The 15,201-nt window shown below is 40.9% G+C and overlaps 1 protein-coding gene across 4 annotated transcripts in view; it reads left to right on the forward strand.

Moving 5' to 3' along the window:
- Positions 1–15,201, forward strand: part of LOC144669245 (uncharacterized) — a 69,670-nt gene that overhangs the window by 36,374 nt on the left and 18,095 nt on the right. For 2 of the 4 annotated variants that reach the window (XM_078531590.1, XM_078531603.1), the window contains exons 2-5: positions 6,901–7,129; positions 7,672–7,805; positions 10,318–10,410; positions 14,253–14,552. In XM_078531590.1, the coding sequence (XP_078387716.1) occupies positions 10,341–10,410; positions 14,253–14,552 (370 nt within the window). In that variant the 5' untranslated portion in view covers positions 6,901–7,129; positions 7,672–7,805; positions 10,318–10,340. The remainder of the gene's footprint in view (positions 1–6,900; positions 7,130–7,671; positions 7,806–10,317; positions 10,411–14,252; positions 14,553–15,201) is intronic. The other 2 variants (XM_078531591.1, XM_078531595.1) reach the window with 2 other exon arrangements.

The following is a 15,201-nucleotide window of genomic DNA, read 5'->3' on the forward strand; positions in this document are numbered from 1 at the left end:
TCCAAAATTTATTCAGGGCTAAGGGTCAGGTTTTGCTTTCATGCTCATGGTGTAGGGTTTTACGTTTCGTGATTGCATTGGTAACTGAAAGCGTTGTGATTTGAACACTTTAAACTGGTAGTAACTGAGACTGTGTTCAAGGCATTTCCAGTGTGCAAAGCTCTATAGTCTGATTGCTAAAGATGGAAGTTTAACTCAGTCATTTCACCATTGTCGTAAAATGAATAAGAAAGGTCAGAGATGGTTGTTAAAGATAAATCACTTGGTCATCCATGTTCTTTTTGAGTTGTGTTCCCTGAAATCTACTGCTGCTTTGGGATCTTATTCTAGATTGCAACTGACACTCTTGTATCTGCATTAGTTTCCAAATTAAAAGTAAAAATTAGAGTTCCTGCCATCTTCTGGATAAGTCTTGATAAACTAAATGCAGACTGCTGAGCTGTCTTTTTTCCTGTGGTCGTTCTTTCCTTTCACTTGAGTCACTCTGCCTGGCTATGTGTTCCATCTTATTTCTTTCTCTAACTGATGGAATGCGCCTGTTGTGCCTTTCTGTGTCATCTTCCTCCAAACCATGATTCATCCTGTCACGATGATTTGAGGATCATGTGATGCAGCAGTGCACATACTTGTGAAAGCTGTGGTGTGCGGGGAACTTTTCAGCTTGGTCACTGTACCATAAAGACTTAACCCAACTACTTCATTCTCCTTACTGCTCTCCAGTGAGGTAAACTCCTCAACCCACATTTCCGTCCTGCTTTCTAACCCATGCTTCCTCTACTGAACCTCTTTCTGGCTGCTCTAAGACAATCCTCATCACCTGACAAAATCTCGGCTCCCTTGCAAATAGAGCTTCTTGCTAATTACAACTTCATCCTAGAAACGTGTATACGTTCGGAAGGTAACTTGAAACTGGGTGGCTCAGTAAGGTGTGTTCCATTGTGTTCCTTGTCCTGACCGTGCGACAGATACAGTGTTTATTTCCTCCCTTTACTCATTCAAGATTTATGTCAGTCCCTTGGTGCCCTTAAACCTTTGGGCAACACATATGTGGCCATTTAGAGCATGAGTGGCCTGAGCAGCTGCAAAAAATACTACCTCCTTTTCTGTGATCAAACCATATCATTCTAAGGCCATTCTGGACAGCAAAGGCAAGGGCTCCTTTGCTTCTTTTGGCTTGTTCTATTCTCCCCTCTGACCCCGGGTTCAAAGAGTTTACAATCTTTTATCTACATAAATTGAGGTTATTCATTTGGCTGCCTTAGGTTTCTCCTGTCCTCACCCTGCCGCAATCCCCCCCACCGCCTGCCCAGAATTTTGCTCCTTTCTCCCTCATCTTCATGTCAGCCTGTTCGATCAGCCTCCTTTGTGACTCATCACCCATTCTCCAGTTCCAAACTGCTCCTATCTCGTCTCATCCTAATGATCACCCACATTATTAACTATTCCCTTTCCTTTATTTTCTCCTTTCCCTGACTTTTTCCTTGCTCCTTAAAAAGCCTGCTCTTGATTTTTCCATCCTTTTCAATCTCTCATCCTCCAAGATTCTCAAGACACCCAATTCATACTTGGCTCTTTCACCATTTCCTATAGAATTACACATAATCTGGTTTCTGTATTGGTGCGTATCACCATCCAGCTGAACCCATTGCTTGAGTCATAGTTACAAATAAAACACAATTTTACAGTTATTTTTAACTGCAAATATAAAGAAGATCCCAGAAAAAAAACAAATATTAAAAAATAATAATGTAACTTGGCAGGGCAGATTATGAAACTCACTGGATTTGCGTGTTGACACTGTTGATGAATTGCTTCAATTACTGCAAGCTCAATGTTACTTTCAGTTGATGACAATCAAAAAATGTCCACCTAGTTAGTTTATCGGTAGGATAAATAAAAATGTTTCTTTCTTCCACTCCCCAGCTCAATAGCCAAACCTAGCTAGCATGATATCTACTTTGACTCCAGTTGGTTGGATTGACATTGTGAACCTGGATAGCCAAGTAGGCAGAGCACAGGGATCTTGGGTGCCGCATCCCTATTAAAATGTTTAAGGGTAGAAATTTGGCTTGGGCAGTGGTGCAGAGCAGGCAGCATCAGATTGTTAGCTTGTTATATGCCGTGACTACAGTGGAACTGTATGTCAGTCACTATGATAAGAAAATGGTAGTCTAAGGATATGGCTATAAGAAAGAACAGTTCTGAGGATATTATAGAATTGCTAAAAATAATAGGGATAGAAGAAATGCTGAGTTGTGGCTTCTTAACAATACGTTTCTGTCTCCCCCCCCCACCCCCGCAACCACCCCTCTCCTGCCCTCCCCCTCAAGTTCAAGCAACTCTTCAACCCCAGCAGGAGATAACACAGACACAACACAGTCAGTGGTCTACTGTTCTCCAGAAGGTCATTATCTAGGTCACTAGCTCCGTCAGGCACAGGCCCTCAGGTAGACTTTCCTGGGTCTGATAAGATAGATGATGAGCAGAGTTACCTCAAGAGGAGACTGGAAAAGGGGGTGTCTATTTTTGGAGCCTATCCTTCGATAATTGAGCAATTGAATGGGAAGATGCAACTGAACCAGTGATTAGCATGAGATACCCATGCCCCTAAAAATAAACTATATAAACAGACAGTCAAAAGGATAAAGCTTGGATGAAAGGAGGTGTCTCTTTGCTAGCTTCAGCTTAATGACCTGATCAGCCTTAATGCATGGAAGGGTAGTTACCCTAAACAGCCAAGACCAGGCTGTTCCATCCTTCTGTAAACTTCTCACCTCTCAAGGGTTGTATGTCTACTATATCTATTCTGATTATGTGTTCTATTTGAACTGTTGCTTCCCAATAAACCACTTTAAATCTTTAAACTATATCGCTAGTGACACCTTAACTCTTTTGAGTAATCTATTGTATCCTAATCAAATCTTACACTGCAAATATTAGGTGGCCGATCCAATACCACCTGAGATTAATTTCTACCCCTTAATTTTAAAATAGCTGGCAAATTGTGGCCCTCTTGCGGAGCCAGAAACTCCAGAGAAAATGATGTCTGCAGTGTGTTGGCATTGAATTAAATATTGAGCTGGCTCAGAAAAGGGTGCCCCCTGATGTCTCAGTTGCTAAATCAAGCATGGAACTGAGCCTACAGGGCAGAAAGTTTCCAGGTTTGCAGAGTTAGCCGCTCCCAGCCAGACATGTTCCAGTTAGCCTTGGAGATTGTAGGATTAGTGGATAAATCAGCCAGGATTCCTGCCTCTGAATGCCATTTGGCATGTGTGTGCATAGGGTAAGGGCAGGACTCAGTTTATCCGATGGTTGAAGAGCCTTGCTGTTTGGGCTCACATAAGAAGATTGCTGAGTTTTGCCTAATGCTGGAGGGCACTTGAAGCAAGTATATCTGCAACAATCAATGATTCGGATGATAAGGAGAAAGGTCATCTTGTACGTTTTAGGGATTGAGGTTTAAAACCCTTTTAATCCTTAATTTATAACAAGGGTTTCTTAGTTATGCCTGACCTAACAAGGTATGAACAACCGGTATTTATGAATTAAGTAGAAGTTAACAAGCAAGATGTTATATATACTTAACAAAAGCAGTGGAGAAAGTGTGGAATGCTTTTTTGTCCTTACAAACCTTTGGACAGCTTGAATGCTGCCAGCACAGGTGATGCCTTTCTTCTTCTGTTTCTGAAGTAATGTTGAACTGTGTTGCAGAAGAATTGTACCACAGAAGGGATGGTGAAACTACGCCAAGGAATTCTGAGTTTTCAACTTCTATTCCTAATTCTGACTCTCTCGTTCCTTATTAGGAAATAGTCCAAGTTAAACTTTTTCATTGGCTATGGGTGAGGGTCATCGAATGTCACCCCACCTCTAACTAGAGTCATATAGACTGAGAAAAATGTCCTTTTTATTCTCTTATCTCTTTTAAGCCTCAGGCATTACATTCTATTGTGAACAAATTACATATCTTTGTAGATACAGAGCGGTTGTACTAAGAATGTTATATCCTTGTATCAATAACACAAAATATTGTAAACAATTCATATAGACAACCTAACCTATACCCATGATCCTAAAGAAAGAACAGGTATTAGTAGTAATTCCTAACATATTAGGGAAGAATGTTTTTTTTAAAATACAGGTTCTGCTGTACGGTATGGCATGAACAAATACAAGTCTGATTCAAAGATATGATGGTTCTTGTTTAAAAGATAAGATGTAATTCTAAGTCCAAACTGCTGAATTAAAATCTTTTAAAGGTGACAAGGAAACCTTGAATTGCACATTCTGTAATGAAAACAAATGTGGTGGCTGTTTTGAATCAGGCAAACTGATACCGCCAGACCTGCTGAGTTTTTTCAGGTAATTCTGTTTTTGAAACTGATACCTGGATGACTGTGGTGACTGTTCTCAACCTGCTTTTAACTATTTAATTGTCTTACTCAACAAACAGAAGTTCAAGCTATTTAAAGGCTAAGGCAAAACCCTAAAATATTACTTCAAGCTGATATAGAACCCTAAAAATTAGTAGTATAATCAAAATTCTACAATCTGACAATGCAGACCTGTGCTTTGCATAATATTGACATTCCATATTTGAAACTGTACACTTTGGAACAGATATTTAATATGACACTGTTTCAGTGCAGAACACTTTAAAATGTTCGTGGGCATTTTATGAACAAGCAAAACAAACTAGGCATGACTTATTTTTCCTGATGCTAGGTTTTGTACAAACAAAGTGAGCAGCTAGTTGCATGCCAAGATGTCATGTATTGATGGTCTGCAGAATATTATGCTGTTTGTTGCTTTGCCTGGGTCATACACTATTGTAATTTTGTGGAGCTTCCTCTGTATTTACGAATCTAGGGGCAAACCAATTGCGAGCCTTAAAAGAATGTGGAATTTTGGCTGTAAGTGAGTTGTGTGGAATAAAGCTTTAGTCAGCTAAATTGTCTAATGGGTTAAGTGGTCTAAAAGTGATTATACTGCAGTAAGGAATGGTGTAAACTCATAAAGCAGTGTAAAACTAATTATGTGGAGTATCTTTGAAAGGTTTGTGGTTACAACTGCATCCTGTTATGTGCTAAATGAAACAATGGTGCCCTGATTAAATCTGCTGATATGGTAATTTATGTAATCTTTATCTAACATAGTTGTAGTTAAGAGCAAAAAAATACTGCGGATGCTGGAAATCCAAAACAAAAATAAAAATAACTGGAAAAACTCAGCTGATCTGGCAACATCTGCGGAGAGGAACACAGTTAATGTTTCGAGTCCGTATGATCTTCAACAGAACTAAGGAAATATAGAAAAGAGGTGAAATATAAGCTGGTTTGGGGGGGGCGAGGCGGGGGGTGGGGCGGGGGAGACAAGTAGAGCTGGATAGAGGGCCAGTGATAGGTGGAGATTGCCAAAAGATGTCATAGACAAAAGGACGAAGAGGTGTTGAAGGTGGTGATATTATCTAAGGAATGTGCTAATAGGTGACATTAAGGGTAGAAAGCAGGACGAGCAAGGTACAGATAGCCTTAGTGGGGGTGGGGTGGGGGGAAGGGATCGAAATAGGCTAAAAGGTAGAGATAAAACAATGTATGGAAATACATTTAAAAATAATGGAAATAGGTGGGAAAAGAAAAATCTGTATAAATTATTGGAAAAAAGGGGGATCGGAAAGGGGGTGGGGATGGAGGGGAGAGTTCATGATCTAAAATTGTTGAACTCAATATTCAGTCCGGAAGGCTGTAAAGTGCCTAGTAGGAAGATGAGGTGCTGTTCCTCCAGTTTGCGTTGAGCTTCACTAGAACATTGCAGCAGGCCAAGGACGGACATGTGGGCATGAGAGCAGGGTGGAGTGTTGAAATGGCAAGCGACAGAGAGGTCTGGGTCATGCTTGCGGACAGACCGAAGGTGTTCTGCAAAGAGGTCACCCAGTCTGTGTTTGGTCTCTCCAATGTAGAGCAAACCGCATTGGGAGCAGCGAATGCAGTAGACTAAATTGAGGGAAGTGCAAGTGAAATGCTGCTTCACTTGAAAGGAATGTTTGGGCCCTTGGGCGGTGAGGAGAGGGGAAGTAAAGGGGCAAGTTGTAGTTAAACTGTCTGCTGTCTTATTGTGAAATGTACCATCTGCCTGTAATTGTATTACTGCGTTCTCTCTTTGATCGTGCTAACCATGACATAACTGATTTCTTGATGTACGAACCTTATATGGTATGAATTTCCTGTTATGAGCGGTATAAACGACGCTGGATTCTCTGTTCAGGGTGTAACACTGACTAGGAACCACGTGTGGTGTCCTGAGCAGCTGACTCCCAAGCATGCTTGAATAAATATAGTTTTGCTTCCAACAAGTCAGTGTTCTTGTAGTTGTGTCGTGATTCGACAGTTGCACATGTTTGTCCTTAATTATAATTTTTGCTTATTTTTGTTTAATTATCCTCACATTTATGCTGTGAATGTACTTTAATGTATTAAGTATATGTCTCATTAAAAATTGAAAAGCCACCCCAATTTCAGGTTTCTAAACATGCTGTGCCTGATGTCCAAGAATTCTGGTTCAATGAGTTGAAAGTTAAATTTTCAATAGTTTATAAGAAATCCATGGTGTGGGTTTAGTGCCTCCCATGGGTGTCAAATTACTTTTGTTGATTTACATCTATTCTAAGTTTAGAAGTAAGCTAATAAGATTTGGAGGATACTTGGCTGCAACTTGACATTGGCAAAATGGGCACAATATTGGGCACATTTGGGTCAAACTTCTAATTTGCGCTCACAGGCAGAACTCCAGATCATTCCATATAGTGCTCATGAAGCTGGAACACAGTTCTTGCACCAAAGAAAAAATATGTTTGTCAAAGAATGCTGTGGGTTAAGAAAATGTCCAACTTTCTTTCTGTAGGTATTGCTGGTCTCATCTGGAGCCCATTGGGGAATTGTGGGAAGTGAAGCACGTCTCCTGCAAACAGAATTTCAGTCATGATCTGCACCAAATTATTGATCGATTTGGTTTAATATAGCCAGGACTGACCAGTGGCTGAATGTTTCCCTGACTTGAGGCTACTGTTTCTATCTACGTTGCCTGTCAATTTATCCTTGCCATAAAATCCCGCCTAATAATCCTCCTGTGGGTAAGTTGTTTCCTTAGCGTGTACTGATTCATAGCCCAAACATTATAAGTTTAATGTTCTATTGACAGTACGTTAATAAAACAAGCATGATGATGTGGCTTGCATATAAAATGGAATACTTTGGATGACAAAACCTCTGTAATCCACCTCTCTGACCTAACTGCAAGGGAATAACTCCTGTTTGTTTTTAATTATTTTAAGAGACTTATTTACAGCCTTCAACATATGTAGAACATTCCTATTTTGTCCAGTTCTACTTTTTATGTAAGTTTGGTTTTTAGTTACCGAGTAACTATTGGTTTGCTGTGAATTTTACACCACAAACAGCGCCTCTTCTCGTAAACAAAACTGCCATTGATCACAGATTAAGTTTCTTCTCTCTTTTGAACCTAAATTATGCATTATTCCCTTGCTAAACAGTCTAAGATCCTGTTTAACTCTGTTGCATTGTTCTGCCTCCTACCTTCAACCTCAACTGCACTTCTCACAGGGTATGACTTTATGAGTTTATATTCCCAAACTTTTCTTTTTAATCCCCACAGACTTCAACTCTTTGTCTTCCTGTTCTAACTGAATCAGAATTCTTGTAATTTGCGTATAATTGTTGCCTCAGGTCATAATTGTCTACCTATAAAGTTGTTCCTCCTATGTTCGGTTTCTGGCACCAGTGACTCAGGTATTCATTGTTATCCATTACCTTGGCACCTTTTTATGTCTTTCATGTATTGTCCTTATATCTAAAGTAGTAGGTGGCCAGCATTAAGTTCTTGGTGTGTATGGTTTCCCTAATAGTTATTTGATTTTCATGGGAATCTCACTGCAGGTGGCCATTGAGTGAGCTGAGAACATTAGAAAAAAACATAAAAATTTGAATGTTACAGTGTCCACACTTCAATGTACCTTCAAACTTGGGAAGAGGAGGGTGGTGGGGGCCAAGGTGGCAGAAACTGAAGCATTCCTTTCAGTCTGGGCAAACTGTGAAGCTGAGCTTGTGGATTAGTTCCAGTCTGTTGATTTTGTATTTGCATTCTGCAGTTAGCCAAGAATAATGACTCCCTTTCATATGGCATAAGGTGCAGGGCCGGCCAACATGACTTACTCTGCCGACTGCGCATAGTTGGTGGTTGCTGGGCGGAGAGATTGGAGAGACGGTGGCAGGGAGAACGGGGGATCTTTGGACAGTGAAGGCGAGATTGGAAGGGTCAGATGAGGGGAGACGATGTGGTGTGGTGGGGTTGGGCGGATAAACTGGATCCAGCAGTCCTTCTCATCAGCTGGCAGGTTTCCTGGGATTTATGAACCCCAGGTGGCCAGCGTTAAACTAACAATGGTGTTCAATTCTGAGAAATTCTGAAGTGTGCAGTCTAATAACATTTTAGATGACAACTCTACACACCTCACCACCAAACCACCATGGTCAAAACTGGTGGTAGCTGGGGCATGTTCAAATTTTTAACATTCCTACATCCCACCTGACCCAAATTCACCCATTTTTTTTAGGTGGTTAATGCTCCTCCCAACATATTTATATTGCACCTTTTTAATGTCGAAAACTACACTGAAATAGCATCAAAGAATGGACACTGAGCCAGAGAAGGATGTATTTAGGAGTGATAACATCGTCATTAAAGGTGGGCTCTCAGGAGATCCTTCTTCAAAGGAATGAAGGGCAGATGGAGAGGATGAGGCCTTTCAGGAGGAAACTCCAGAGCATGGGGCCTAAGTTTCCAAAGGCATGGTCACCTCTGGTGGGGCAAAGGGAGTGGGGACACATGCGGCCATTTAAGTATTAGTTGTATGGTATTAGTTGAGATGCAAGATAGCATCAGTTCACTCAAAGTACATTGGAGGTCAAATGGAGCAAGAACAAGTTAAGTGAAAATGAAAGAACACTACAGACTACTAGCCATGCAGAGACCTGAATCAGGACACCATCTAATGAGCAGCCTTTATTTGCACACTTCTGCTATCCAAGCTAATGCCTTAATGTTGAAAAAATACCAGTGTTGCTTTTGTCAGATATGTAGGAAAATTTCAGAAAAGTGTAAAAATAATAGTGTAGTAATAATGGGGGATTTCAACTTTCCCAACATTAACTGCGTTAGTCATAGTGTGATAGGTTTTTTAGGGAATGAAGCCTGGCAAGTCGCAGAGGTATCAGTGGGTGAATATTTTGCAGATAGTGTTCATAACTCCATTAGATTCAGGATTGTTATGCAAAAGGACAAGGATGGGCCAGAAATCAGAGTTCTAAATTGGGAGAAGGCCAATTTTAATAAGATCAGATATGAGTGGACTGGGGGCAGCTATTTTTTAGGTAAATCTGCATCAGAGCAGTGGGACTCATTCAAGAAGGAAATAGGAAGAGTACAGGCACCCTCTCTCCAACTTTTTAAATTCTTAATTTAAAAAATGGATTGAGCTGCCAGGCCACCGCTGTTGAGGGGGTGGTGCTTTGAGGGGGGGGAGTGAGGAGGGGTGGAAAGATGAGAAATCATGGGGGAGAGTGAGTGGGTGGTGGGGAGTGAGTGGTTGGATAGGGGGCTGAGGCATGTGAGGGGGATGGGGAAGAACCCATCTACAGGACAATCTGTGGCTGCCTGCACCAAAGCAGGCAAGGAGGGCCTTTAGGCCTGCCAGACCATTGCACCCCACCCCCCCTTGCCTGCCACCAGGTGCCTGCCTCCAGGCACCAAAACTGCCCCTTCCCCCGCTGTCTGAGCAAGCCTAGAGTCCAATTAGAAAATTTCAGTTGGCCTTCTCTAATTGGCCTCAACTAGTCTCTGTATGAATCTGATTGGCCTACCCACTGCAAAAATGGCCAGGTGTGATCTGGAGACAGGGAATTGGCAAGCCAGCCAGAGGGGCTGTTTTTAGCTCCTTGCCTGCCTTCCATTCCAGCCCAGGTAGCGACTGAAAAATCCATCCCTGCATGTCTCACTGAGCATTTTTCAATCTGATTGAAGAGCGTCACTGTTTCTTGTTCTGCGCACAGGAGGCACAGAAAGGGCGCATTGGTAGATCAGGCACAAGATTGGAGAATACCATATGCTGTAAAGTTAGTGAAAACCTTGTGGGTGTATTTTCAGTGAGCTGAACAGCAAGCACCTTATTTGTTGTTACTGCAAAATATAGAATGGAAAATAAAATCTCTTTGATCACCATTTAAATATGCCCTTGTTTTACAGCTTTTATCGCCTGATCTGCAATCATGATTACAATTGCTGGCATGATCTACATTGTGATTTTCTCAGCATTTGGGTTGAAAGGAAATACTGAGAGTAAGTATTGCGTTGCTGCAACTGCTCCATTAGGATGGGTTGATCAACAATATTTCAAGCTGTTGTGTGAGGAGAATTATTTTGATACTGATATTCACTTTAGAGTTATGCAGTTTGGAGTTAATGTGCTGCTTCCTCACTTGTGTTTTTGCAGTTTTCTACTAAACAGGGTTTGAATTTTAGCTAAATCTCTATTTGTGTCAGAATTCTAGCTCAATTATCATCGTTAAATGAGGAACCAAGAGGGAAATTCAACTTTTCACCAAGACAGTATTGGTGTCAGATTGGCATAGGTGGTAACACTCTTAACTCAGGGTCAGAGGGTCACAGGCAAAGCAGGGCGAGGACGGCATTGCCGATGGCTGTGGAGGTGACCTTGGCTTGAACTTCTTTGTGTTGGCTTCTTTCCCAGCTGAAGCGTTCCTACCCGGGACTTGAGCATACTACCTAGGTTAACACATCCATGCAGTTCTGAGGGAGTGCTGCCTTGTCAGAGATGCTGGCCTTCAGCTCCTCATCCCTCACCCAGGACTGTCAAAATGGATCAATTGGTCTTCTATTTTATATTTGTGACAATTTCTGCACTGACTGCAAATTGGCTGCTGCTTTTGCTTGCTTAGGCATGGTAACTGCTTTTGAAAGGAGCAATTAATTGGCTTTGTGATACCCAATAGATGTGAAAGCTGCTCTATAAATGAGAACAGAAAAACACTATCCCATATTTTTAATGTGTAGAAATCTATCAATCTCAGTCTTGAACATACTCAACGACTGAGCCTCCACAGTCCTCTGGGGCAGAGAATTCCATGTATAATATCTCCAAGTAACATTTTGTTTGAAAAAATAATTATTGAACCTGTTTTGGATACAGTGCAGCTGGGACAACTACAAAGGGGTTGGAGCTCAAGTTTCAATGAGCTGTCACGTTAGTGACCTCACTTTAAAAATACACAGCGTTTGTGTTCGTGCAGACCAGTTATTGGTAATGTTATGAAGATGATTGTATCAGGGGTATAATTAGCTTTTTTTATGTAAAATGAAAACAAAAAATGCTGAAATACTTGGCAGATCAAGCAGCATCTTTGGAGAAAGAATAAGAGTTAATGTTTCAGGTCAATAACCTCGATTAAAGGTCACAGTCCTGAAACACATGAAGGCCGGATCAGATAAGGATGGGAGATTTCCTTCCCTAAAGGGCATTAGTGAACCAGATGGGTTTTTACTACAATCAACAGTAGTTTCATGGTTACCATTACAGAGGTTAGCTTTATAATTCCAGTTTATACACTGTGGCTACAAGAGCAGGTCAGAGGCTAGGAATCCTGTGGCTTTTAACTCACCTTCTGACTCCCCAAAGCCTGTCCACCATCTACAAGGCACAAGTCAGGGGTGTGATGTAATACTTTCTACTTGCTTGGAAGAGTGCAGCTCCAACAATACTCAAGAAACTCGACACCACCTAGGACAAAGCAGCCCACTTGATTGACACCCCATTCATCACCCTAAACATTCATGCCCGCCATCACCAATGCACAGTGGCAGCAGGGTTTACCATATACGAGATACACTGCAGCAACTCATCAAGCCTCCTTCGACAACATCATCCAAACTCATGACCCCTAGCATCCACAAGGACAAGGGAAGGAGATGCATGGGAATGCCACTACCTGAAAGTTCATCCCCAAGACACACGCCATTCTGTCTTGGAACTATATGGCTGTTCCTTCACTACCACTGGGTCAAAATCCTGGAACTCCATCCCTAACAGCACTGTGGGTGTACCCACATCACATGGACTACAGCGGTTCAAGAATGCAGCTCACCACCACCTTCTCAAGGGCAATTAGAGTTGAGTAACAAATTGTGGCCTCACCAGAATGCCCACATCCCATGAGAAAATAAATTGATCTTAATATCAAGAATTCAAGAATAAGGATCATTAATTGCTTAATGTCATGCAAGTGATTACATCTAGCAAATTGAATAATTTGCTGATATTCAAAATGTTATTCTTGATTGTTTGATACCTCTTACTGATGTTGAACATGTTTGTGATGAAAGCAAAATGACTCTCTCATTTAAAAATGTCTCCTTCAAAATTGATTTGTTCATATTCCAGCGCATTTTAAAGACTGTTTCAGAAATGGGGAAAGAGTTCAGCTTAAAAACTCAGGCAAATCAGAAGGATTACCATTGGCTCATTTATTTGATTTGCAATTTGGTTAATTCTGTTGGAAGTTTAGAATATTGAAAAATGTGTAAACATGATCTCACTGAATTGAGGAAAGATTTTTTTTAACTTTAAGTCAGTTTTGCGCTTTGCTAAGTGAGGGAAGGTGCTACCGGGGAATCCAATTTTGAATTTCAAGTCATCCCAGGTTCAGTGCAGAATGAAGTCTGCCCCAAATGTGTAGATCGTTGCCTATTGTACTGTGGGCTGTAACCAAGAGTGTCCAGCAAAGCAGGGTGGAGGGAGTGGGGGAGGAGAAAATAGGCAAAGCAGGAAAGGAAAAATTCACTTTGAGGTATCCAGTTGGCGCTGGGCAAGCACAAGTACAAGTGCGAAGTGATTGACACATTAGGCCAAGGACAGACAGAGCCATTGGGGCAGGGTGGGATGAAGAAGAAGGTAGAGATCAGTGCCACAATTATAGATACAAAGTTTAAGATAAGATGAAATAAAAATTAAAATATAACTGAGCTGAGCAGGACTATTTGCTAATATATTTTTTAAAAAAATTAAGTCTTTAAATGTAGCTGCTACTGGTGGAGAATGCCTCGAGGTCTTGGAAATGTAAGAATTTGACTTAATAATTATTTTTGTAGTTGACAAGGGATGCAGGGGACTGAAAGACAGCAAGATCATTTTCAGAAAAAAAAGGAACATTTAGAGTCATAGGGTCATTATGGCACAAAAGGAGACCATTCAGCCCATCAAGCCCAGTCCCATTAGCCCCATTCCCCTCTCTATTCCCATCACCACGTAAGTTTCTTTCTCTCAAGTGATGATCCAGCTTTCTTTGGAAACCATGAACCGTCTCCACTTCCGCCGCCTTCAGGTCCCATCGTCATTTGCTGCATAAAAAATTCCTTCATCACCAACCCCTCGCCCATGTCTATTGCCCAAAACCTTAAATCTGTGAATCTGTGTCCCCTAGTGCTAGTACGAATAGCCAATAGGAATATCTTTTCTTTGTCTACCTTACCTAAGCCTTTCATAATGTTGTGCACCTCTATCTAATCTCTCCTCAATCCCCTTTGCTCCAAGAGGTTCTCTAACCTAACCTTGTAGCTAAAATCACTTGTGCTAAAGCTCTTTGGCACCCTTTGTTTTCTCTTTATAGTTGGAATAAATATGTAATGTTCCCTGAAGAGAAGTCAAGGTGGCTGACAGTTTCCAAAAATCTAGGAAATTAGAGCTCGTGATGTTTCATCCAGTGGTATAAATGTGCAGGAGACATGACATCATTACAGCTGGTAGCTTCTAAGTTAGTAATAGGAGATTCATTAGAGGTGAAGTAAAGCAAGAATTGGGTAGTGGAACCAAATTCGTCAGGGGAATGTTGAATTAACTTGTTAGAGAGTGTGCACACTCATGCTGAACATGAGTCACGACAGTTATTCATGCTCAGAACCTGCTTTCAGTTTTCTAGGTTGGCACATGTTTTAAAGTAGGTCATTAGAAACTTGCCTGATGACTTCCCCAATGTGAGTATTAATAACTGAGGAAACTCTGATACCTTGGTCTTTGCGCACATCTCGGTAAGGCCAGGACAATCGGAATGAAGTGGGATTGTTTTCAAGCACTGAATTTGCTCTTTATTCATTTATCTTTTAAACAGGTATTCACCTTATAAGACAGAATGCTACAGTTGGCGAGGAGGGAGTGCTGAAGTGTTCCTACCCATTCAGTTTTGAAATGGAGAGTGCTGTTTCATACTGGAAAAATGAGAGTAGAGTTATTTGCTATGTTAAGAATTCCGAGGCCCCCGATTGTGTGGGATTACAACATAGTATAGCTGATGGACAAATGATTTTAACTATCCCAGAATTAAAGTTATCTGATAGTGGACGATACACTTGCAGCATGTTCACCAAAGAGAAGTCCGTTGAATGCAACATTGATCTGGTTGTAAAAGTTGGTAAGTTCTTTTTTAATGTATATTCAATTATAGTTTTAAGGTGTATATTTCAGGCAGGTGTATATGCTGGCTCATATGGGGGCTCAATTCATGCCAAGTCTCCATTAAGTGGATTAATGAAAATTGGGACAGTATCCTGGGATGTTAAATTTGTTTATAGATTTAACAACTTTCAAATAACATAACTCTGGGATCTTCCTTGTTGACTTAGGTTGTGGCTTTTTTTTTAAATATTTAGCAAAAATGTCCTTAAAGTGATAGAAAATTCATTCCTTAACTTGTCCTCTGGACATTGATTCCTGTTGGATTCCACTGCACAGCTCATTTCCTGCACTGAAAATTGGACTGTATCCATGTTTTCCTCTCTAACCTTGAACACTGTCACCAAATGTTGCATATCAGCTGCTGCTCCGGTTCAGTCAACTAATTCTGTATAGACCTGGGTAGAATCCAAGGACCTCCTATTCTATTATAAATGCAAGTATTTTAATTTTTGCATTGTCCACAATCACAATCAGGTAGGGCGTTTAGTCATTGAACTATCAGGAGAGTCTCAAACAAGGAAACGACTCATCCTCTTTAAGCCAAGTTTTTTGGGGTCAATAATTATTTGCATTAAGGTTGCAAACCAAATATTTCAATGTATTTA

Source organism: Cetorhinus maximus, chromosome 2, assembly GCF_964194155.1.
Source record: "Cetorhinus maximus chromosome 2, sCetMax3.hap1.1, whole genome shotgun sequence".
NCBI lineage: Eukaryota > Metazoa > Chordata > Chondrichthyes > Lamniformes > Cetorhinidae > Cetorhinus > Cetorhinus maximus.